Source organism: Polyodon spathula, chromosome 23, assembly GCF_017654505.1.
Source record: "Polyodon spathula isolate WHYD16114869_AA chromosome 23, ASM1765450v1, whole genome shotgun sequence".
Taxonomy (NCBI): domain Eukaryota; kingdom Metazoa; phylum Chordata; class Actinopteri; order Acipenseriformes; family Polyodontidae; genus Polyodon; species Polyodon spathula.
This window is the reverse complement of record NC_054556.1, coordinates 5,819,022-5,843,071: the sequence shown is the minus strand read 5'-3', so window position 1 is coordinate 5,843,071 and position 24,050 is coordinate 5,819,022. Positions and strand designations below refer to the sequence as shown.

General features: G+C 34.1%; 1 protein-coding gene across 5 annotated transcripts in view; it reads left to right on the top strand.

Annotated features, from left to right (window-relative positions):
- The window catches only part of LOC121298480 (bis(5'-adenosyl)-triphosphatase-like), a 220,925-nt gene that overhangs the window by 63,463 nt on the left and 133,412 nt on the right, over nt 1–24,050 (top strand). For all 5 annotated transcript variants that reach the window (XM_041225610.1, XM_041225611.1, XM_041225607.1 and 2 more), the window contains one exon: nt 11,008–11,129. In XM_041225610.1, the coding sequence (XP_041081544.1) occupies nt 11,024–11,129 (106 nt within the window). In that variant the 5' untranslated portion in view covers nt 11,008–11,023. The remainder of the gene's footprint in view (nt 1–11,007; nt 11,130–24,050) is intronic.

Genomic DNA, 24,050 nt, shown 5'->3' with positions numbered 1-24,050 from the left:
TTAAATATGTATTATTTATGTACTTTCAGTAAAGTGGACTAACATTATTAAAACGTATTACAGGTTATCAAGAGGAAATTATATCATAAGACTTCTCATTATATATGTAAACTGTGGTGAGTCAGATGCTCTTGAAGGTTAGACATGACTCTGAGGACTATATTAGGGTGGGTTACTTATTTATAACAGAACATGAAAAAAAGTGAATCAAAACAACAGGAATTATACATTAGTTAAGGTAACTTTCATGCCTCTACAAAAATGCTCATTAATGCATGATTACAGGAAAGAACTATTCCAGTCTTATTATACCATTGTAAAGCATTGCATTCTTCTGATCTGGTGTTGAACAGTTTGACAGATGTGTACCTAGAGTCATGAATTTTAGGAAGTATTGTGTGAAGATCAGGAATTCTAAGAATTCAGTGCAAATGGAAATTTGTTGTAGCCACACATCTTCAATTACAGTTTAAAGGTTACAATGACAAAATAATCAGTGGCCTTACAGAAAACCCTCTGAGGCCTCCTGGAGTGTGGATATGTTTATTTGACCAACAATTTAATCTTCTTGAGCTAATTCTGTTGCCCTTTTCTCTGGTTACTTGTCTCATTTAATGTTGTTTCTGCTGTTAATGAAATTCAAGAGCCAGTACTTTATGCTGACACTGCATGTTTAAGATGATAATTTAAGTTGTAATTAGATGTGGAAGTTTTTTTTTTTTTTTTTTTTTTTTTTTTACGGTATATCAGCATACTTTCTGTTGAGAGAATCTTTGCTGAGAGGAAAATGGTCAAACCATTTTTGACTGTTGTTAAAGAAATTAATTAAATGAACAGTTTGATCATATGGATCATTGGCTTGGTGTATGTGAAAAAATAAAAATAAGGGTTTGAACCAATAGGTTTGAATTTAGTTTTCTTTTAGGGAGAGAAATTCTCCCTCAAAATTCAAATGATCCAATTAATATTAAATATAGGAGGGTATATTTAAGTGTTTCTCTCAGTGTTCCAGATTGGCCTTGCTTGATTGTCATTCAGCTTTCTTAAACTGGGTTTACAAAAAGTTTGTAGATTGTCTTGAAGAACTGACTACTCAAGTATGTATACTTGAGGTGCTTTCAGAATTCTTGTTTTATAACTTTAACACTTTTTCTTTTTTCTTTTTCATGGCATCAGAACTGCCAAGTAAATCAGTCCAAAAAAGTGACCTCTGAAACAATCAGTCAGGACGAGTGAACCAAATGATCTTTAAAAGACAAGTGTGATAATATTATCTTTCCAGGTTGAACGTATTTAATATATTCATCAAATAGATATTATGGTGAAATATATTATAATTTATTTTGGAGTTGAAGTCCAATATTGAGTCCAATATTAACAGATTTGTAATGATTAATTATACAAGCAGAAGACCTACAATTATGAGGAAAGCATTAAAATACAACTGCATGTTTTCAGATGAGGCTACTTTGTAACATTGTTTAGGAAGAATAAACATATTTATAAATTTGCCTTTGACTCAATGCAACCATTGGAGGCTGGATGTGAACCAGCAACCATGTGGTTCCTCGTGAAGCATCTTAACCACTGTAAATGACTGATGCATAGCACCTGCTAATAACTGTCTAAAGACAGGCTGGACTGTGTTTTTGTGCTGGGCCATTGCCAAGAAAAGTCGTTGCTTGTATGTTTCAGTAAACTACTGATAATAGTTAATTTCATCCAATGGCATGATAACAGCTCCATATCGAGCACTCCTGACACTGCCTACACATTTGCATGAAAAGCTCCTTGTATTTATGTTCACACTTCTTTTATCTGAAGATTACAAGAGGGGACTGAAGACTAACCACTAGGAACACATCCTATAGTCTACATGGCATCAATGAGGCTCACAACATTAACTTTGCAGAAAAGTAAATTGAAGGCCCTGGCATTTACATTATTTAGAGTTATTAGTGTTTTCTTATTTTGAACAAAACCTTGTCTTTTTACATTTTTAATGTGGAAGAAAAGCACCATTAGTGGCAGTTGTGTCAGCTAGAGGTGTCAAAGATATGAATGCCTTGTTAAAAAAAATCTCCACTGTATGTGTATTTCATCAACAACATCCTTTATTATTCATTTTCGCAATGGTGTATGGAAGATACAGCACATATTAATGGTATTATGAAAGGGCTTTCAGACTAAAAGGCACACAGTTATTTGTGTGTTATTGTTTACAGTGTTCCATTAGCGTAATCCCTAAAACCTGCATGATAATGTGATGCCTTGCATATGTAGCAGTGGGTAACTGACCCAGTATGTTCATTTTTTCTAATGGGTTTTTGTTTGCAATTGGACATGCCACTAAAAACATGATGCATTACCGATGCATTTTACCCAATAAAAAAGTAATATATGTGTGTGTGTGTGTGTGTGTGTGTGTGTGTGTGTGTGCGCGCATCATTATTATATAGTAGCCTTTGTAATTAAAGAATCACCTTTAGAAATGGGTACTTAGACTGAAGGAATTTAAACATGTACAAAATTCATATTATTTAAAATAAAAATCCAATAGTGTGGTTGCTTTGAAACATAATACCTTGTCTAATGTACTGAAACCTTGACCATACTTTATATTATAGGCATCAGTGGATTTTTTTAAACGTCGGTTTGGCCTTTTTTATTATACTGTTTCCCAAAAGAATGTAGGTGTTCATTTAACTGGGCTTGTAGTCTTTCTAAGGCAATAAAGATAGTGACAACATACAAAAAAAAACTTGGGATAGTGATTATTTTTATTCCTTTGTTTTTTTTTTGGGATACTCTTTCACACTTTAAATTATCTGTCTGCTCCTAGACAATATAAAATGCTATTGAATTAAAATGGATTGCAGGATAATGCAGTTGTTTCAACCTGAGAAATGATTGGAACTATAGTTGTAAAACACTTGAAATGGACTTATTTAAGGTTTACTTTATTCTTTCTTAATGGCTATTGATTTTTTATATTAAAAAAAGATGTTCTAGTGGAGACTGTGAATAAAGGATTGTATTTAAATAAATAAATAATCCAGTAACAAGAGATTAACTGCCATTTATTATCAGTAAAACATTGAGTTATTGTCCTTATTGTATTTGCTGGTGAATTAACCCTGGCTACCCTGGATACATTGTGTTTTTAATTCAACTGTGTGTGCTGTATTTTTGGTGGAAGAATTGAAAATGCATTAGATCATTACTTGGCATGCTATATGTGTAAATACACCTCCTGTATTTTCTTTACATACGACTTTGATATTATATTTTTGGGTAGTATGAGTGACTTCATCTTAATCCAGTTCATAATGCCAGTGTTCAGTAAGAAATGGTAAAGGCCTCACTGATCTAGAATTAGGCCCTTTAATATCAGATCACCATACACTTGAAACTTAAATGTTTTCTACTACACTCCATTTAATTTTACCATCCTAAGCAAACAAAAATGCATAATTAATGCTTTAAGCACTTGCATTAACCCAGCATGCTACTTAATTATAAATTTGTTACTGCACTTTTACAGGTTAGAATTGACTGTTGCTAAATTTGCAGTGACATTACAAGCTTGTAATGCCAAATCTAAAAGTACCTTCAACCTAGATTTAATTTTCTTCCTCCCACAAGTACATTATAGCTTATATAACACTTATGGCTGGTTTCACAGATCCCAGTTATCACTAAACTTGGACGACTTTAAGTAAGCTAGGGTAAGGTAAGGTAGTCCAAAGTGAGTGCTAATCAGGGTTTGTGAAATTAGCTGATTGACATCTCAGTGTTCTATATTATTGAAGTTTCTTTCTCAGTGAAAGACTAGTCAAAATATGTATGTATGTTTACCTGACTTGTGTAAATACAATGGTTTGCTGTTGTGCCATGTGTCCACATATGCAATGCAGATCATATCTCAGGAATCAAAATAACATGTACACTACTGTGCAAGCAAGATATGAAAGCTAGCTCTTCCTTTCAGCACATCACGTGGTTCTGCCGTGTTGTTTTGTGCTGTGAAAAGCAATTTAGATTATGGCACAAGAGATATCACTTAAACTGCTTGGGGTTATAATTGAAGCAGCCAACGCGTCTCTGAATGTCGTGGAAGGGAAGGTTCTGTAATGTGTTTACTCTGGCTTGTCCTAAATAACATGTGTGGATTGACTTCCAAAACCTTTGGAATGAAAAAGAGTAGCAGTAGGAGCCCCTGTATGGCATATCCCCCCTGGAATACACTTCCATTTTCTTAAAGCATCTCTTTTCACTTTTCCATTTATCAGAGAGATTGCTCTTTGTACATCTGTAACCATCAGAAGCAAGCGGACAAAGGGGCTGTTTCATGCCATGAGGTAAAGCCGGAGCTTCTCCATAGTACAGAATAAAGCGTATGCCTTTTGATTCCTATTGCTCAGACAGAATGATTACTTTAACAATCAGTAAAACATGTTTTATTTGTGTGAGAGATTAGCAACAAAAGCTTGCTATATTTTCCTTGGAAGAAAACTAGAGTGGAGCCTAATAAAGTCTTAAGTGATTGATCAATACCCATCTACTATTATGGAAATAAAACACAAATGGTTAGCTTGTTTTCCATTGTATTACAATTCTGTATTAAAGCACTGTACCTACTGTTCATACCCCCCTGTTGAGTGAGAATACCACCCAGTTATTAAGGGCTAAAAAGCTGTTGCCATCTACCAATCATTGAAACTCCAAAGTCCTAGCTAAATACTTTTATGACTGCAGGGATATAAAACTAACATTGAGCGAGATTAAAATTTAGAGGGAGGGTGTTTTTGCTCTGTTCAGTACACTGTATAAACGTTTTCTAGCACGGAGGCAGTACTTATCTAAAGTTACACCAGTGATAGAAATAGGAAAATGCTTTTCCCTATATCTGTACGGGAGAGTCCTGCATTGGGCGTCATTTTTCAGGCTGGGTGTAACCAGGGTGCTTAATCACTTAAACTACAGATTTATTTGACCATTTAAAAATCTGTTGCTCCCCTGGAACATGAATGTTAAATCTGGAACTATTTCCTAACAAAACCAGATATACCTTTTGAAATGAATTCTCATACAGGGAGTTAGAATAATGTATGCCTATAATGTAGGGCTTCTAGTTAATTTATAGAGTTAGTGAAGTAACCTGTAACTGAATCATCTGTCTTTGTCTTGCTGTTTTAGAGCTTACTCTTTCTGATCCTTATTCTGCACAAAAAAAAAAAAAAGTTGTCACTCTGTTTATTGTGATTGAGAATTTCAAATAATACAGTGAGTATAACGTGACATGAAATGCTTATACCAGTTATTGTTTGCACATCATTTCTAAGATCGCTAGCTGTATTAGGTAGCATTGTAAAACAACAACAAAAAAACAGTTAAACTTCTGAGGCACTGTAAGCAGGATTATGATTAATGGATCCAGACCGGCAGGGCCTCCCTTTTCACTTTATATGAACTGTTATTTAAGCATTACCACACATAATTGGCCTCTCCCCAGCTCTCCCACTTACAGTTAGTAAAACAATTTGCCTATATAGTTATTTATGTTTCATACAGATAAAATTATCAGCTTTGACTTCCATTAATTCATCACTACTTTTTTTTTTTTTGCTTTTTTATGTGACTGTTCAGCATGGATAATGCCATAATTAAAAAAAAAAAAAAAATGAGTAAAGCCATATGGTCATGTAAAGAAATCATATGTTTCCTGTTAAATTCACAACTTGCAAGGTCATTCTGAGAACATGAAGGCTTTTCGGAAGCAGGATTTTCATTTCAAGATCTATCGATGTTGGCCCCTTTACTGCCATGGCGAGTCTAGAAATTGCAATTCTACTGTAAGAAAGATTAAAACAACTGGATTACATTTTAATAGTAGAAACTACAAAAAAAACAGACAAAATTATTGTTGCGCTGTGGCCTCTAACAGGCATGACACCTGATGCAAAGAAAATCCCAGTTTTCTTTCAAAATATGTCACAAGCGTTCCATTGGAAGTACCTCCTATTATATATTTTTGAAAGCGGTTGTCTTTTTAAACAACATATTGATCCATCACAGTACTGTGTGTTGCAATCATAGTTAACCAGGGGTCAAAGATGAATAAAAGCTTTTCATGTTTTTGAATGTTAACGCAGTAAAGGCAAAGTATTGAGAACAGTTAGTGTGCTTTACCAGTGACTGGCTTTTATGCATATAAAAATCAAGGCAGGTTTGCTGTAGTTCAGAAGTGTATGTGCAGATGTTATGCAGTTACAGTCTATCCAAACTAATCATGCAGTGCAATACAGCAATATCTCATATCTTATAGCATTTTAAATAAACAGGTGTTCATTTTTTTAACCCAGAGATGGCACTACCTCATCAACCATGTCCAGTCATTTGATATATAACCCTAGAATACCAAATGTTGCATAAAGGAAACATTTTATTTTTATATTAAATTTCATATTATTTAACTTTTAATAAAGCCTTCCTTTTGGGAAATAATAAAATTTTTTCAAATTATTGACAAAATTAGTTTAAATAAATTCATAATATAAGTATGTTGACTTTGTAATTATGTACATAATATTATATATATATATATAATATATATAATATATATATAATATAATATATATATATAGATATATATGGTGTATAGGCACATTAATAAAATTAATCGTGATGAATTTAATTAGCACTACTTAGAATTAAATTTTTTTTAATCAGTTAATCTTGGTTTTAATTGCATATTTAATTGATACAATTACTGCATCCATCTCATTTAAGTTTGTTTTATTACTGATGCTATTATTATTATTATTATTATTATTATTATTAAACAACCCAGGATAAAAACCCTTTTTTCCTATTTATGGATTCTGAATCCTATTTTTTAGTCCCTCTTTATAGATTTATATTTATATACAATCCAACATGTGTTGTTAAATTGTTTGAGCCAACTGCTAAATCACAGTGGAGTCAGTTTATTACACCTTACTGTATTTAACATGATCAGTTCCCTTTACTCATAAACTGGTATTGTTCATTGCCGTTTAAAAATAATATTAATAATAATGTTTAATTCTCTTATTAATAACTTCAAATTGACCAAATAAAACAAAACATTTACTGAGAAATGGTTATATCCTCCATAACTGTAAATAATATTGACATCCATTTACTTTTCTTCAATAAAGATATATGCATCTAATGTAGCTGCGATCATGCCTTTTTTCTGCCTTATCGCTTCCTACTTGAACACAGAATGCACATGATTGATTGCTGTGTCCAGCCACAGGGCTTCTTACTTGTTTTCCCATTTGTTTTATAAGAAACTGGTTGCAGTTTGGCTAACGATGCATTTGTAATCAATACCTGGTTAGGACTGAAGGTGTAATGCAATGGCTCTTGGTGATAAGATTGACCCTGGGGCTTAAAGTGTCAGCTACAACAAGATGTTTCATTAGAATCTCTGTCCAGGGTTATTGCCTGGTAGAAAAAAAATCTTGAGACAGAAGCTGATAAACTGATAAAAGTTAGAGGTTGGGTGTTTCTTGTAACTAGAGTAAAAAACCCATACCAAACTGTACAGATATATACTGACCAACAAAGTTACAGGTATAGGGTCAAATTCTGTCATGTTTTTTGTTATACTTTGACTATAAAAAAATGTTTAAGTGGTCCCACTGGTTGAAAAAGGTGTCAATTAAAGTTGAAAATCCTTTACCAATTCAAAAATTGGGTGTGAATCGGCTTTGTTTATTGTTTGTGAACTCATTGTGTTAAAGAAATGCCTAGCCAATGTCTGGAGAGCGAAGTGGAGTTAGGATGTTTCTTTGATTGAATACTGGACTGCGCAGTCATGGCAGGGGGTGACACCAGGCAATCAGGGTGTTTAGAAGTAGCATGTTCTCATCAATGGGATCCTTTTATTATATAATGGAGTCATAAAAACATAAGAAGAGTTTAGGAATTAGAGAAGGCCATTCAGCCCATCGCGATTTGCCCCTGGAATGCACACTATTCCCCCCCTACTAGGGAAACGAGCTTAGAAGTAAAATTTAGTTTTTTTTTTTAATGTTCCCATTGTTTTAGAGCCTACTGTATCACCTGGTGGGTTATTCCATGCATTTATCTCTCTCTTTGAAAAGGGGCTTCCTACCTTCTGTTCTAAACCTACTTTTTCTCAGCAATGCCGTCCTTCTACTCTCTGTGCTTAATTTGAAGTAGTCTTGGGTTAACTTTATCTATACCAGTTATGATTTGTCAAGTCTCCTCTTTCCCTTCTTTTTTTCTGGCTGAACTGATTTCATTTTTGTAACCTTTCCTCATAGCTCAGGTCATTAAGTCCTGGAATCAGCCTAGTTGTCCTTCTCTGTACCTTCTCGAGTGACGTGATGTAGTTTTTGTAGTGAGGCACAAGAGGCAAAATAATTATGTAGTACAATATAAACACCCTGGATTTTATTGCACTCCATTCAAGGCAGATGTATAGATTACTATACATTATTATCATTTACATTGTTCTACTAGTTAAAGTATTATAGTTCTGTAAATGCAAGTGTGAGGGAGGGGTGACTTGGCATACCAATATGTAAGCCAATTTTTGTTCATTTTTCTAAAAAGCAAACCCAATAGAACACACAAATAAATGCATTTTAGTTATTTGAACTGCAATGTTTTTGTGACATGGCTGCTGCTGTAATGAAATGTGAAGGTTTCTTCTGGTATTTTAAATAATTTAATTTTGAATGACATGTTTAAGTGTTTGTTGCTGGCGATACATCACTGAATAAAACATTGGTAGCAACTATTATTAAACTGAATGGTTGTTTTAGAATAGGGAACCAGAAACAGTACATATTGCGCCATTAACTTTTCAATGAATAGGCAATATAATAGCATCTGGAAGTATATATCAATGAACTGAATTAGATTCGTAACACAATTAAAGTTTAGAAATTAAGTTTCAACTTTGAAATTGTAAATGTCAAGTAATACTTAAAAGTGTGATTGCATGAGCTGAGTAGTTACACACATGTCAATATTTAGCACATATTTTTTATTTTTTTTTGCATGATATCCAGCTGACAATTCCAGATCAACAAAAGAATAAGGCACACGGGCGACTAGAATCAGATTTCCCATTATGAGCGAGGCTAAGTTTTAGATGGGCCTAAAATAATTGCAGCAGTTTAAAACAAGTTAGAAACAACTTACAGCTTCTTGCAACAAAGTTTGATGCTAGTTGGTTTTTTAATGATTGTCTTCTCTCAGAAGATTATCCTTGGTATTTGTACTTGTTTCAAAGTAAGTCCCAGAGTGTTCAATATGAGATAGTGGTATACACTGCCTAATAATAATATTAATAATAAACTGCCTTCAAAGTTTTATATGCATTATTATTTCATGTCACTTGAGGGTAAAGCTGGAGAGTGCATGGTTTATTTTCCTGGAAAACAAATGTAATGTTTATTTGTTTATGCAGTCTCAATAGTGATAAAAAGTATAGTCACGTCTTGTGTAAGTCCTTTGTTTACCATACACTCTCTCAATGCCCACTTAATATATACACTTATACTGAAATACTCACAAGTCAGCTAAAAACTGCTTTGATTGCTATAGCTCATCTCACTAACGTGGAGTTTGCTGTGATATTCAAAAAGTGCTTGTGATGATGTGCAATTATCTCAAACACACACTGGACTGGTTAGGTTACTCATGATGTCATTGTAGAATCATTCAGGTTCTTTCTCAGAAAGAGTGATTGAGACACAACCAGAAAATTGTGGACCTATGTCTGAACCTGATCTCTATTAAATCAGAAATGTGTATTATTATTATTATTATTTATTATTATTATTAGTAGTAGTAGTAGTAGTAATAATATATTTGTGCATACTTTCCTTTTTTAAACCCTTAAAATATGGCACTTCCTACCTGGCCAAACTGATTACCTTATTATTGCAGATGCAAGCCCACCAAAGATTTATTTATTTTTTTTTTTTTTTTAATTGATTTCATGTTTTTGACAACTAAAAGCTTGGCTCATCAAGTGAATGCGAAGACTTACACACTCACAGATTGCAGTACATAGGAGAGAGATCACTGCAATAGGCAGGCATTGTAGTGAGACAACGTGCCTCACAAGTCAATTTTGACACCATCTACCAGAAGCTCTTGACTTTTTTGACAGGCGCTAAGCAGTGAACTCCTCTATCAGAGCTGGAAAATGCCTCATAGTTAGAATAGAAAAGTTACTGGTTCTCATTTCTGAGTAAGCATGTCCTTGAAACGGCATCCAAATGTCTTATTGATTGCTTGACTAAGACTTCAAGCACCTTTAGGCTAATTTGAAATGACAGGACTAAGATAGGCAAAAATTTTTATTTAATGCTAAGTATAGCACTTTTAGATGTTCTACAGGAAAAGTGCTATAAAAATGATTGATAAACAGATACTCAGGTTTGCATTGTCTTTCTTTTTATTTGTTTAAACCTAGTTATTTCATAAATGTTATGAATCTGTTAAATATTATTATTATTATTTTTAATTTGTATTTGTTTATTTAGCAGACCCCTTTATCCAAGGTGACTTACAGAGACTATAGGGTTTGTGAACTATGCATCCGCAGCAGAGTCACTTACAATAAAGTCTCACCCGAAAGACAGAGCACAAGGAGGTTAAGTGACTTGCTCAAGGTCACACAGTGAGTGAGCAGGGATTTGAAGCGGGGGACTCCTGGTTAGAATCCCTTTTCTTTATTTTAAGTATTTATCTTGTATCTTTTGCTAATGGTGATTTTGTCACTTTCAAAGTAGGGTACTTCTTCACACTGGCAGTTATTGCAGTATATGCCCCTCGTCTAATGTGATCTACCTCATCATTCTTATTCAGGGGAATTATCAAAGGATCTCAGAACCCAGTCAGAAAGCTGAGATCACTGGCAAAGAATTGATCTGGCCACACACAAATTTGAATTTTTATTTCCTCTTTTTTCAGGCCCTGAAACCTCACCATGACTACGTTTCGCTTTGGACAACATGTAGTAAAAGCATCAGCGGTATTTCTTCAGAGCGAATTGTCTTTCGCGCTAGTTAACAGAAAACCAGTGGTCCCTGGTCGTATCCTTTTTTATAAGCACAGCTTAACCTGTGTCTGCTAACAATCAAGACAGCTAAAGGCTGACAGGCTTTCCTTTCCAAACCAAGGCTCAGGTAAGATGTTATTTTCTTGTTTTTCCAACAGTCACTAGAATTCAAGCAGTGGTTGCCCAGCAACAGTTCCGTTTTGAACTGATCTTCTTAAAGGGTCCTATAAAAAGTTGTTTTACAGAAAGTTGTGGAAGCATTCGAATGATAACTGTAAAATGGTTTTTAATTTGAAGTTTCTGATGAAGTGTTTTAATTGGTTTGTGTCTTAAAAATAATTGAAGCGTTATGTATAACTAGAAACTGATTAATTTCACGGAAACTAGCAAAACTCAATTTCTTGAAAAAAATTAATTATTCACTGATTAACACAAATTTCTTCTGCTAAATTCACAAGCGAACATAAATACATGATTTGTATTATTATTAATTATTTTCTTGGTCCTTTGTTATAGGTACTTTTTTTCTAGAACTGGTGCCTTCTTACTCCATTCTGTTTATTTTCCCAACCAAACTCTGTATTTGAATAAACAGTGTATTAATATGTGACTTAACAAGCTGCTGTGAACCCCGGGGTGCACATTTAGCACTTTGGCGCCAGAATCTAGCGCAGATGTACATTATATAGTGCCAGCAACATTAAACTATGGCACTTGTAGACATATTTCTTTCTTTCTTTTTTTTTTTTTTTTTTTTTTTTTAAATAGATTCCTTAGCAACCATAGTCTAATTGGATCTGAACTACTCACATGACCCACCGACACTCAAACTCATACACAGGAGACAAGGTTTGCATTGTGTGGGAAGTTGTGATGGGGCTTGAAAAAGCTCTCTGGTCCTAAACCCTGGAACACAGAGAGAAAGAACACCAGCTTTCATTTAGAGGTTGGTCCAGGGCTTTAAGAAAGGGCATTCCCATTGTACCCTTAGTGTCGTGCTTATAGAACAACACAGCACGCACTCACAATACACAGTAAATTGGTCTTTAATTTAACTTGTTGTATATGTGTGATGGGGTGCCCTCCTCTTGGGGTTATGATGTATGTTTATATATACACACACACACACACACACAGTGCCTATAGTAAGTATTCACCCCCCCTTCAACGTTTTCAGTTTGTTGTGTTACAACCTGAAATCTTGATGCATTTAAATAGATTTTTTTTTTTCCTTTTAATTTACACAACCTACTCAACACCTTGAAGAGAGTATAATAATTTTTATTGTGAAACAGTTAATGAGAAATAACAAAAAAAAAAAAAAAAAATGAAATGTCTTGGTTAGGTAAGTATTCACCCTGTTGAGTCAATACTTGGTAGAACCACCTTTGGTAGCAATTACAGCTGTGAGTCTTTTGGGGTAAGTCTCTACCAGGTGGGTCCGGGTGCTTTGTGAGGCACCCAAGTTCGGTAACTTACAGGAAACCATAACCCAATTTGTCATGCTTGAAATATTGAAATGTTGAATTTCACCAGGCAATGGCGGGTACTTCAGCTAGTTCTTTATAATTTACTTAAAGTCCTAGAAAAGAAAAACAGTGACATCAGTTGTTGCACTGAAAATATCTGCTCCAATCAGAACCCGTGGCTGTGGTTCAAGTTTTTTTCAGTTACGGAATGAATGCTCTCAAAGTTAGTATATCACATAGAGACTGCTTTCATCAGTTTTAAATCCCAGTAGTTGAATTTATTTTGCTCTAGATGTTGTACTGTGCTGTCAGTCTTTTTTTTCTTTTCTTAGTTATATGCACTATTAAACAAGGAAACACCACAACAGCAACATTTTACTGTTTAATGAATGCTGCCTTCTAATTGAACTGAATTTATAGGCTCTTCATGTCCATGTATGTTGTTGGAATAAAGAGCACTTTTGTCTTGAGATGTATAAGTCTATTTGCTTGGTATTTGTAGGTGTTGCTAAAAAGGGGGGAGCGACTTATACACTGATGTGGCCTATAGGCTTTTTCCTGAAATTGGTGCCCTGCGACTTACACATTGTTTTTTACGGTATATGCTGTTATATAATATTTTATAATATCATACTGTCATGTTATTAGATTCGTATGGATCCCTTAGAAGTTAGAGGTCCTTTCTTTTCACAAATAGTTTTCATAACTTTGTGTACTAAATAAATTTCCAATTGTGTTTGAATAGTAGAAAATAAGACATTGGGGCAGGCCTCAATTAAATAATATTGCAGAGGTGACGCGTCAGCTGGTCTTTAAATAGAAATTCCAGTCGATAGAATGTCAACATGAAACACAAATACTTGGAATTTGAGGTTTCCACTAATGCTTGGTTGATGGAAGGAATGTAATATCATGTCATTGCAGAAAACACAGACTAAACAGTGTACAATCTAACTGTCATTTAAAATATTAATACCCTTTTTAGTGAATAGTGTGTGCTAATCACTACTGTGATGGGCTGGGAATTGCTGTGACTTTGGTCTAGGCTGAAAGAGCAGCTGAATAAGAATAATCCACATCTTGATTTAGCCTGGAAGTGGCTTTGAATGTGACAACTTGCTCAGGTAAAAGGGGATTGTGCTTATATTATAACATGTTCAACCATTTGGGGAAAAGATACTCTACATTTTGAAGATCTTCAGGGCTTGCTGTTACAGTAGGGCTTTCATACTGTCGCTTTCTGAGCTTGTCAAGAATTGTGTCTCAGGTGATTCATTCCAAATCACCCTGAGGCTCAGAAGTCTCTATAGCAGTAACATCTTTATAAATAAGTGTAGAGCTGCTTCAGAACTGCAGACAAACTGGATAAAGTGCAGTGAACCCAAAGCTATCTTGTCTTTTCATGTCTTGTTTTTATATGTACTAATTATAGGAAGAAAATTTAGACGATTTACCAGAGCTTAAATAACGTGTATTGTGAATATTACTATGTATTAAAGTTAAGCTCATGTCCACTCAACAGAAATTGCGATACCTGTTTTCTGGTTGGTATGGCTAATGAGGTTGTTGCTTTTGGTTTAACAGGATTGAATTTGATATAGAGCAGATTTTTACTTTGAAGCTTAATTAGAGCATATCACAATACAATCACTGATCTAGATTTTGAATACATATGGGGCCAATAATGTATTTAATAGAAATATCAAAGATAATAGCATTGTAATAAAAATATATATTGCACTGCTTACTGTTGAGCCTCACACATACATAAAGGGAAGTGCATTTAAAATTCTGTTATCATAAGAAAACAGAAGATTTTTTTTTTTGTGTTTCAGGCTGCTCCTGTATTCCAATGGGGAATTAGCACTACAAATTTGAATTAAGATGAACAAAAACATGAAATACCTGAATTGAGTTGTAAAGGCACCCTACTGTTATATTACACTTAAAAACCTGGGCACAGACAACACAACTATGTTAGCTGCAAAAGTTTTTGTTTTTGGCTGCGTTTGGTTTTGAAAGAAAATATCAAATATAACTTGCTTTTCCAGTGCTTAGGCAACAGGCAGACATGAAGCTGTTTTGTTTTTGTCATTTTCTAAGAACTTCCATTGACTGGAAGTGTCTTCTACAACCGTGAGATATGTAGGAATGTAATGGGAGTGAAAACTCTTAGTTTAGCACATTGCTGTTAATCTGTGTTATTTTTAGAGATGTTTGCAGTTTTCGCAGTTTTATTGTTATGTATCTAAACCACCGAAAACAAGTGGTGCCATGTTATATAAGCATGTGGCAACAATTTGAATAAAGTGATTAAATTAAGACAACCAGGAGTTCTAACTGATATGATTATTTGCATAAAAAAATGCCACCTGCTTAATCTCAACTGTGATACCTGAAGAAACATCATATTGAACATGTTAAGAGCATTAATAAGAGATATAAATAAGTAATAATGGCACTTTTACAAAACACAATAACTGTACTACATTCCAAATGAATATAATGTATTAGGTTTTCTTTAATGAACTTGTTGCTGCTTGGTCATCAAAACTAACTGCAGAATACACACAATATTACAAGGAGTGTGCATTTGTCAGTTGTATGTTATGTATATCATTGTGTATTTGTTTTCTGTGCAATTATCAGAATTGTAACATGCATTCCTGGTTTCAGTTTACATGCAGAGATAACATATGACCTGCTTACATATTAAAGAGTACCTTCTGCAGAAGTAGTTTGGCATTGCGTATGTCTATTATCCTTGCCACTAGCAACCCTGGTTTTAATCGCCAGGGTGTTTGATGCAGTGCATACCCAAAAGTACCTACTGTGCATTGGAGGCTGTGGCAGGCTGGCGAGTGGAAAGAGGCCCAGAGACAGACTGCAGTTAAAAAAAAACACTATTATAAATAAACACAAAAATGAAAGGGCACAAGGGCCAAAACAAAGCAATTTAAACACAAAGAAAGACAAAAAGCAAAACTTACAAAAATAACAATTTCCAGGCTGGGCAATGCCTTCACTGGATTCAAACTTTCCAAACAACCAAAAAAAAACCCCCAACCTGCTTCCTCAGCTCCCTCTCCCAAATGAGAAGCAGAGGCCTCCTTTTATGTCAGGTGGCTGGGCGCTGATTGATCGTTAATTAACCTAATCAACTAATCAACCCCAGCCACCTGAACATAATAAACCCAGGCAGGTAGGGGAAGTTAACCCCATCCCTGCCAATTTAAAAAGGGCAGAGCTTTGTTCTGCCACAGAGGCAAATTAGAAAGACAAATCGACGGTTAATGTCAAAAGCTTTTAAAGTTAACAGAAATGTGGACAAGTGGAATATCTGCTATAGTATTTGGAACTTCAAGGGCATACATAAAAATAACTTTGTTCCTGTAATCTTCGGTCCATTTTATAGTACATGTATATCTAAATGGGAATCTTATTTCCCTGGATTAAAACAAAAAAAACAGGTAAAAAACGTGCCATGGGCTACCTTTGAATGTGAGGTGCACATCGGGATTGATAGCTGCTGCCATGATTAAGATAAATAACTTTGATCTGATAGAAAAGCTAATTCATTATTAGAAAATAAAGGCTTTCCACTTTTGATTATTTAATAATGACAATAATTAAATTGACCTTTTTGCCTGTGTGATCTAAATCATACTGTATAGTGCTTCACTGCTGAAACCACACTTTTAGTCTTGCTTATTTCGGCACGCTTGTTGGAGATGTGGACACTATTCAGTAGTGTATAAAGATACAGAGGGCGTTCCTCAGTGTGATAAACACAAATTGCTTTTCAGTTTAAATTAATTATCGGTTAACTCAGTTTAAAATATGTGCATTTCAAGAAGTGGCCTTGAGTAAAACAGTAGTAATTGTTGCACAAACGTGAATTTTCTTTGATACTGGTGTTTTACATATACTTCAGGCTACAAAGGCCACAGTTAGCACTAATTATGGACCACCTAACTTTAGTAAATCAGTTCAAGATTATTTGTGCGAGACTATTATGGAGAGGCAGCCCTAACAAGTATTGTTCAATATTTTATAAACACAATGTAATAAACATGTTGCCTTCCCTTTTTAAATATTTAACAGTATATATACAGTATAGATTCTCTTCTATGTCATATGCTTAAATATTTTTAATATATTACATTTGAATAACTATATTACAAATATATACTATGAAACATGTATACAATACCCACAGCATTACCAAAGATATATTTCATCAATGTTTTTCCAGATTCTAGGATTGTATTTATGCATCTTCATTTTATATTAGATATTGTAGTAAGAACATTTTAAGAAACTGTAATACTGAAAATATTGAGTCATGTTCCTGTCAAATATCCTATTTGTTTAATGTAAATATTTGCCATAATAATTGATGGATGTAGCTTCCCCAATGGTCCTTAGGTAATGCTATAACAGGCATTTTGTGAAAGGCTGAGCTTCTAAATTACATCTAAGCTATGACCTTCCAGAGAACAATGTAATATACCCCTGTCATACTTTAACATAGTTGTTATTCAAGTAAGACTATTATTAAAACATAGTTTCATTTACTGTATTTTCATTTTCTGTTTTCATTTATTTTTTTCAAAAGGAAGGGAAATGTCTTGAGATCATACTTTTTTAATCACTTCTAATAATATAATTGACTTATAATCAAAAGCCTCTCAAAAAATGAGATTTTCTTGCTGCTCACAAAACAGAAAAAGTGTATTACGTGTTATAAGATGTACATAAATACAATTATGTGTTATAACTTGTACATAGATACAATTACGTGTTATAAGATGTACATAGATACAATTACGTGTTATAAGATGTACATAGATACAATTACGTGTTATAACATTTATATAGATGTCCAGCCTAAGACAACCATCCAAACTAAAGATGGTGCAACAAAAACAAAAGCATGTTTATGTATTTAAACCGAAATAACTGTACAGTTAATTGTTTTTAAAAGAAGGATGGAGTGAGTGGGTTTGACAGTGGATATCTCGTGGACTTTCTCTTATAGAGCAGAATTCAGGTTTGGCATTCAGTTGTGTTGGTTTTTAGAAATATGCTAATAAAAATACAAATTCATACTGACATATAGGTTTAATACATTATCTTTTTTTTAGACAGTAAGCCACCAGTTTTCATTTAGTACTAATATTCCAAAAACTGTTGTTTGTTTTTCAACTGCTTTGTTCAATTTCAAGTAATAATAAAAAAACATGCACTTGACAGTATTAAATTTGACTTACATTTTTCCAGACACAGCTTCGCACTTGCATTTTTCTTTTTATAATGGCTTTATTTGTATAGAACCAATGTGTTAGCAGGATTGGATATTTTTAGTGGTAAAATGGTTCTCCAGTTCAGCTTCAAACATTAAAAAACGTTGTGTAAAACCTTGGCTAGCATTGTGCATGCAAACTAACTAATGAATGCTAAGTCAAATGAATATTCTTCCTGCAGTGACCCCTTCTGAACAGTAGGAAAAACTCACACATGAGAATCACTAATACGGATTGTAATTCAGTGTGACACCATAACAGTTTGGCTGTAGAAATTCCCATGAAAGAATTGAGGTTGTTTTTATATTTAGCTTACTCATTCTCACTTGGGTGATTGCTACATTATGATGAGTAGTCGTTGTGTTGAGGTGTGCATTATTGCAGTGCTGTGATACTGTGTTTCAATAAACCTGTATATATTTTATGCATGGACCCATGAAATGTAAGCTTTTGATAGTTGATTAGTCTTTCTTTATGATCTACCAGTTTCTGCAGGTTTGTTGACACGAGTCCATGTAGCTTCATATTTAAAATAAGGATCAATGGTAAATTCAAAAAGCATGAGGCGTTGTCTTGGTTATGGGTTACTTTAATGGGTGAGCACTTTGCAGAGTCCAGCTGTGATAACAGCAAGCAACGGATGGTGCAGTTTTCCCAACAAAAAGCTGTTCCCTGGCTACTTGAGTGTCTTGCTGCATAGATTTGATTATAATTACTCTCTCAGATGGCACCATGTTGCAGCACGTTTAAGATTGCCAGCTGTAAAAATCAATTTTGATAAGTGTCATCCTTCCATGCTTTCACAGAGTATAATTAGGAGTTAGTAGTTCAATCACCTGGACTTTTAAGCTACCTTCTTAAAAGTATGTAAATGTTTTAGGTATCCTGTTGATCACCTGCTGAGCAAAAATGCCTATTCACACTAAACGCTATGCTGGACGAGACACAACACTTACTTTTTCAAATCAGCACAATAACTTTCAGAATATTCCTTTACAGTATGTGGTTCAGCCGTGTTTCTACAATTTGGTATGAACAAAACCTTAACAAGGTCTAAGACAGTGCTTGGACTTTGCTGACTGATTTGTTACATGGCTTACATGTTATTTGCTACTGTATTCGATATCTTATTTTTAAGTGTAAAATTAGAACTAGCTGTCAATGCAGTCATAAACTTATATCAGTGATGGATGAGAGTAAATCAGACAATCTGATGCAGAAGCAAAACTAAATAAACAGGGTTTTATTTTCTCAGTTGGGGATTGTTAATTGCCTTGATGAGCTTGCTGACCAGGATGTCTGGAGATAACACAAAAATCAATTTGATAAAGATCCAGTATCTGTTGTAAAGATGAATGATTGAGCATATGTTCTTGTTTGGTAGTTTAATATAGTGAAATCCACTTACTTTAGAAAGAAACAAAAGAAGAAGCCAGTAAAGAAATCAACTCAAAGGGTTTTAAGCTGTTACTGACAGAATATTTCAGAAAGTTTCTACTGGCATTTTCGTACCTTTCAAAGGATTTTCCAATGATGTCTTTTTGCTGCAATTTATCCAATTGACAGTACAGTTATCAAAAAGTGATACAAATCAAAATGTAGACATCTTATACAAAAACAAACAAAAAAGTTAAATCCTCTATGCAAATGTCTTGTATTGATATTTTTCATATGATTAGGCAGAGGAGAAAACAATTTATCAAAAAATGTTCAGCAGAAATAAATCTTACCTTAATGCAAACATTAAAGTTATTATGTAAATGTTTGTGTTTCTGCATAACATCAAAGGCTATGGATTAGCATAATGATGCATAAACTAAACCAACTAAAATGAATATGGAACTTTTTTTTTTTTATTTAATACATTTCCAATAGTTGATTCAGCTCAACTTTCTGTTGACTTGCTAGTTAAAACATGCAGTGTATGATAGGTAAACAGAATACAGAACTTTCCAATGTCCTTGACTCGGTCCAAAATAAATATCCTAAGAACAGTTGTATTGTTGGCGTGTAACAAAAACGATTTCAGAGCATTCGAGAAGCAGAGTTCATAGCCCTGTGCACAGGAAATACACTCACACCAACCAGGGTTTCAGTGTGGACCCAGAGAAGACACTGAAGTTGCTGTTGCCCCAAGTATTTACTTATATAACCCCCTTTGCATAACTAATATCCTGTGTGTGTGTGTGTGTGTGTGTGTGTGTGTGTGTGTGTGTGTGTCTCTTGTATGTTGTGCATGTACAGAGGACCTGAATCTGGAAGCACATTCAAACATATGCAGTAGGTATACATTAACTTTAACTGCCTTTGGGGGGAAAAAAAAAACCTTTTCGAATGCATATAAATATTACCCCCCTTTTCTGCAATGTTTCTTCAAGATTAATTCTAACAAGATGTGATCCAATAATCCTATTAAAATGTATTCTGGACTTTGAGTTGACCTTGAATGAATTATTTTCATTCTTCGAAAGGTGCTGGATTTGGGCACCTTCAGAAGGCAAGAAGAGACTGCTGGTATTGAAACACAAATTCCCTGTGTGGCTCATAGCTTAACAAACATACTTCCCATAGATGTAAACATGTATTGTTAAATTAATCCCAGGCGTGCATTGTTTCAATTCTAATTCAGGTAAGAGAATAGCATGCACCTTGTTTAATTATAACAGACATGAATTTATTGATTTATGTGTGGGTTGTGTGTTATTACAGTTATTTGAACAACATTGTAAGTTAGTACTTAAAAAAAAACACAATTAATAACAGTTTGATATATATATATATATATATATATATATATATATATATATATATATATATATATATATATATATAGATATAATATACCTGGAGCACTTTCTGAAGTAACACGTTAACCCTAGTCACATTCAATTTAATGCGCTACCACATTTAGTTACCCATTTGAAAAAGGAACCATTACAGTTACAAGGTATGGAAAAATTTTACAGTTAATGTGTTACTCTCCAACACTGATTATACTATTCAATATAGTGTACTGTTGTGTTTTTGGTAGGATACTATACAAGGAGTACCTCTTACAGAACCTTGCATACCTTCCACTATTCTTGATTTGGTGCAAAATGTTACAAAAGAAACATAAAGCAAGGCTGCTTAGTCATGACAATTATACATGAGATGCAGATTATACAGGGGGATGCACATTATACTCTCTAACTCCAAGACAGTCAGTAGCTCCCAGTGACTATTGAAGGACTGTTTTTTTTTTATTATTGCTGTTGAAAGTGTGAGAGGAAGTCACAAAGAGATCATAAAAGATAATATGAACATGAAAAGCAGCTATGTTGTTGTCAGAGCAGTGCAAATATGTATTTATTTAGTCTTGGTGAAAAACACAAGAAGGAAAAAAAAATGATTATGATCTATTTTTGCATGTAACATTAATGAAAAACCACATCATTTACTATCATAAGTGGAGTCACGTGAAGTAAAGTTCTTATGAAGTATTTTGTGCAATGACACGTACTTTTCACATGTCTTACAGCTCTTTGGTCTACTCTGAATGATGCTTCAGGGTTGTTTTATTGAACCTACTGTATATCATGCCAGGGTAAGACATCAAAAACCAATTTAAGGGGACATTTTAAGCTATTTAAGTAGTATTAATGCCTAACCCTACAGGTATCCGTAATGCTGACCCTAAGTTTAAACAAAGTTGTATCTGATCATAGTCATTGGTTTCATAAGTGTCAAGCCAGATTCTTCCATGTGAGATGTCAAGCGTAAAGTATTGTGCCCCCACAACAGCTTGAAATGCTGTATCCCAGGCTGCAGAGATGTGACTGATAATATGCAGGGCAGCTGAAACACAGTACAGTGATCTGGTAATTTGCTCATTAAAAAAGAAAAAAAACAGGTAGTATTAATTATAAAGTGGATGCCAGACTGAGCATAGGCAATTCATCATACACAACACGCACGTTAATCACTGGTACTCGTTGGCACAGACAAGAGAACCCTAACTACTTAGTTAAAATAATTTAGTTTAAGTTGTATTTGTTTTGTTGTATGCTCTACAGAGTGGTACAGTGTTACTATCCGTTAGGTTTCCAAGTGGTCGTGACTGGCAGTAACACATTTAGCATAATGTCTGATCCAGGTCTTAATTTTCTGAAATACTGTCTAAAAAGTTGATGTACTGATTGATGTGGTATGATAATACAGTGTGCTGTTACAGATATACACTCCATTGTGATTTTATAGTGTCTCAAATCTGATGTTTTTGACATGTCTCACTTCTACAGTATGTCTCATTCCTAACCCTAAACACATTTACACATTCTCCTGTTTTAAATGTGTACACGATGAAAGCCATGTATTGCATATGTCAAACCTTGTAAGCCTGTTGTTCCTCTAAGCTACACTTGTGGTAAAGCAGTGAAATATAGTGCTTTGAGTAAGTGGTTGGATGGATGGTTCATGGATCACTGTGTTTCTGTTAGAAGGAAAGAAAAATCAGGTCATTAGGTAAGCTGAAGGGCTGACCTTTTATATTCTTCCATTTTTTTAAGACATGTAGCTGTATGAAATGAAAGATAAACACAAGGGTTTTGACTTTTGATTATTTGAGAATAATAGATTATTAAAGTGTACACTTTAAATTGGATTGCTCAAAAATTGGCTTCTCATGGGCCAGCATGAAATCATGTCCAATTCTTGGGGGGCATCTTGAGATCAGAATATCAAAATCATCATTCTTATACGATGACAGCATACAATTTTTTCCTTAACATATTTGCATAGCAATACGTATGATATAAAGAAAAAAAAATCGAATCTAATATTGAAAGCCATGTATTGTTTTCATTGTACATAACAAGGTTTGTCCCTATTTCCATGAGCAATTTCATTTTGTTTCTGGAATAATGTAAGATATTCAGAATCAGTCATGGTGCATTTAATGTACATTTATTTGCATACTCAATCTAGAATCTAGTAAATAATAATTAGGGGTAATTTACAGGTTTGCATACCAGTACTGATCATATTCAACATTACACCTGATAACAAGTAATGGAAATGATGTAATTAGAAAGAGAATGAATGAAGTTATTTTATGTTTACTTTTGTGCAGATGGGACTTTTAGATTAGAAAATTAAAATTTGGAAAAATTTTGGAAAAAACCTTAGAGCAGTCTGATGCAGAGGTTAGATGTACAACAAACACCAATTCTCAAGGGCTTTAGACAGTAGCATACTCTGGCAATGTTTGTGCTTTGTTCTGCTGGGGGGTGGGGGGTTGTGGCTTGTTTTTACACCACTCAGATAAACTACAACCAAACAACTAAGACAGCACCCTCAAGTTGTTTGATTCTCATTTTGTAACTTGGAATGTTATCTCAAAAGTTATTTACCGGCTGGTGTAAATGCTTTGAAAATATGCCCCTGTGTTCTTTAAATATCTTGTATTGATGTATAGAAAAAAAGATTTTAATAAGCAAGACACCCCACGAGTACAGTGTTACCCTAAATGTTATTCATTTACTTGCAACGCAGAACAATTAAATGGGTTATTTGTTTAAATAATGGTAACTGCCAATTCTGCTACCAGTACTACACTCAGTAACATGCTAGTCCTTATTGTTATACTGTTTATTGAGTGATTAACTGTGTTTTTCAAGTAGAAAACCAGAAAATATATCAATGGTTTTCAACCTAATTAATGCAAAGCTTTATGCAACTTCCTCAACCACATCTGTAGCCCGATTCACTGACAAAAAAGAACAAAAGCAAGAAAATTAAAATATCTTGCTATACTCAGTGATACTTAACCAACATAATACCATGACCCATCTGTCATTACCTCCGTGTAGTCCATTTCATAATTAAGACTACTTTTCCTTATAAACTTGTCCAGATGTGCCACTGAACTTGATGCCCCTGCTTTGTCATGAAGAGCCAATGCTGAGCTGGTTAAAAAGGTTTTTTTCCAGAAGAGCTGTAGCTGGATTTTTCAACGTTACACTGTTTCTATAGATTAGAAGAAAACATTGAACAAAACAATCGGAAACACGATCGTGATGCAGCCTTTTGGCTTTGGAGACACAATTACAGTGCATAATGCTTAACTGTTTAATGAACTCCCAACAAGGCAGTTCAATACGAATATCTGACCTCGCTGACAATGACTGATGGATTGGAGCT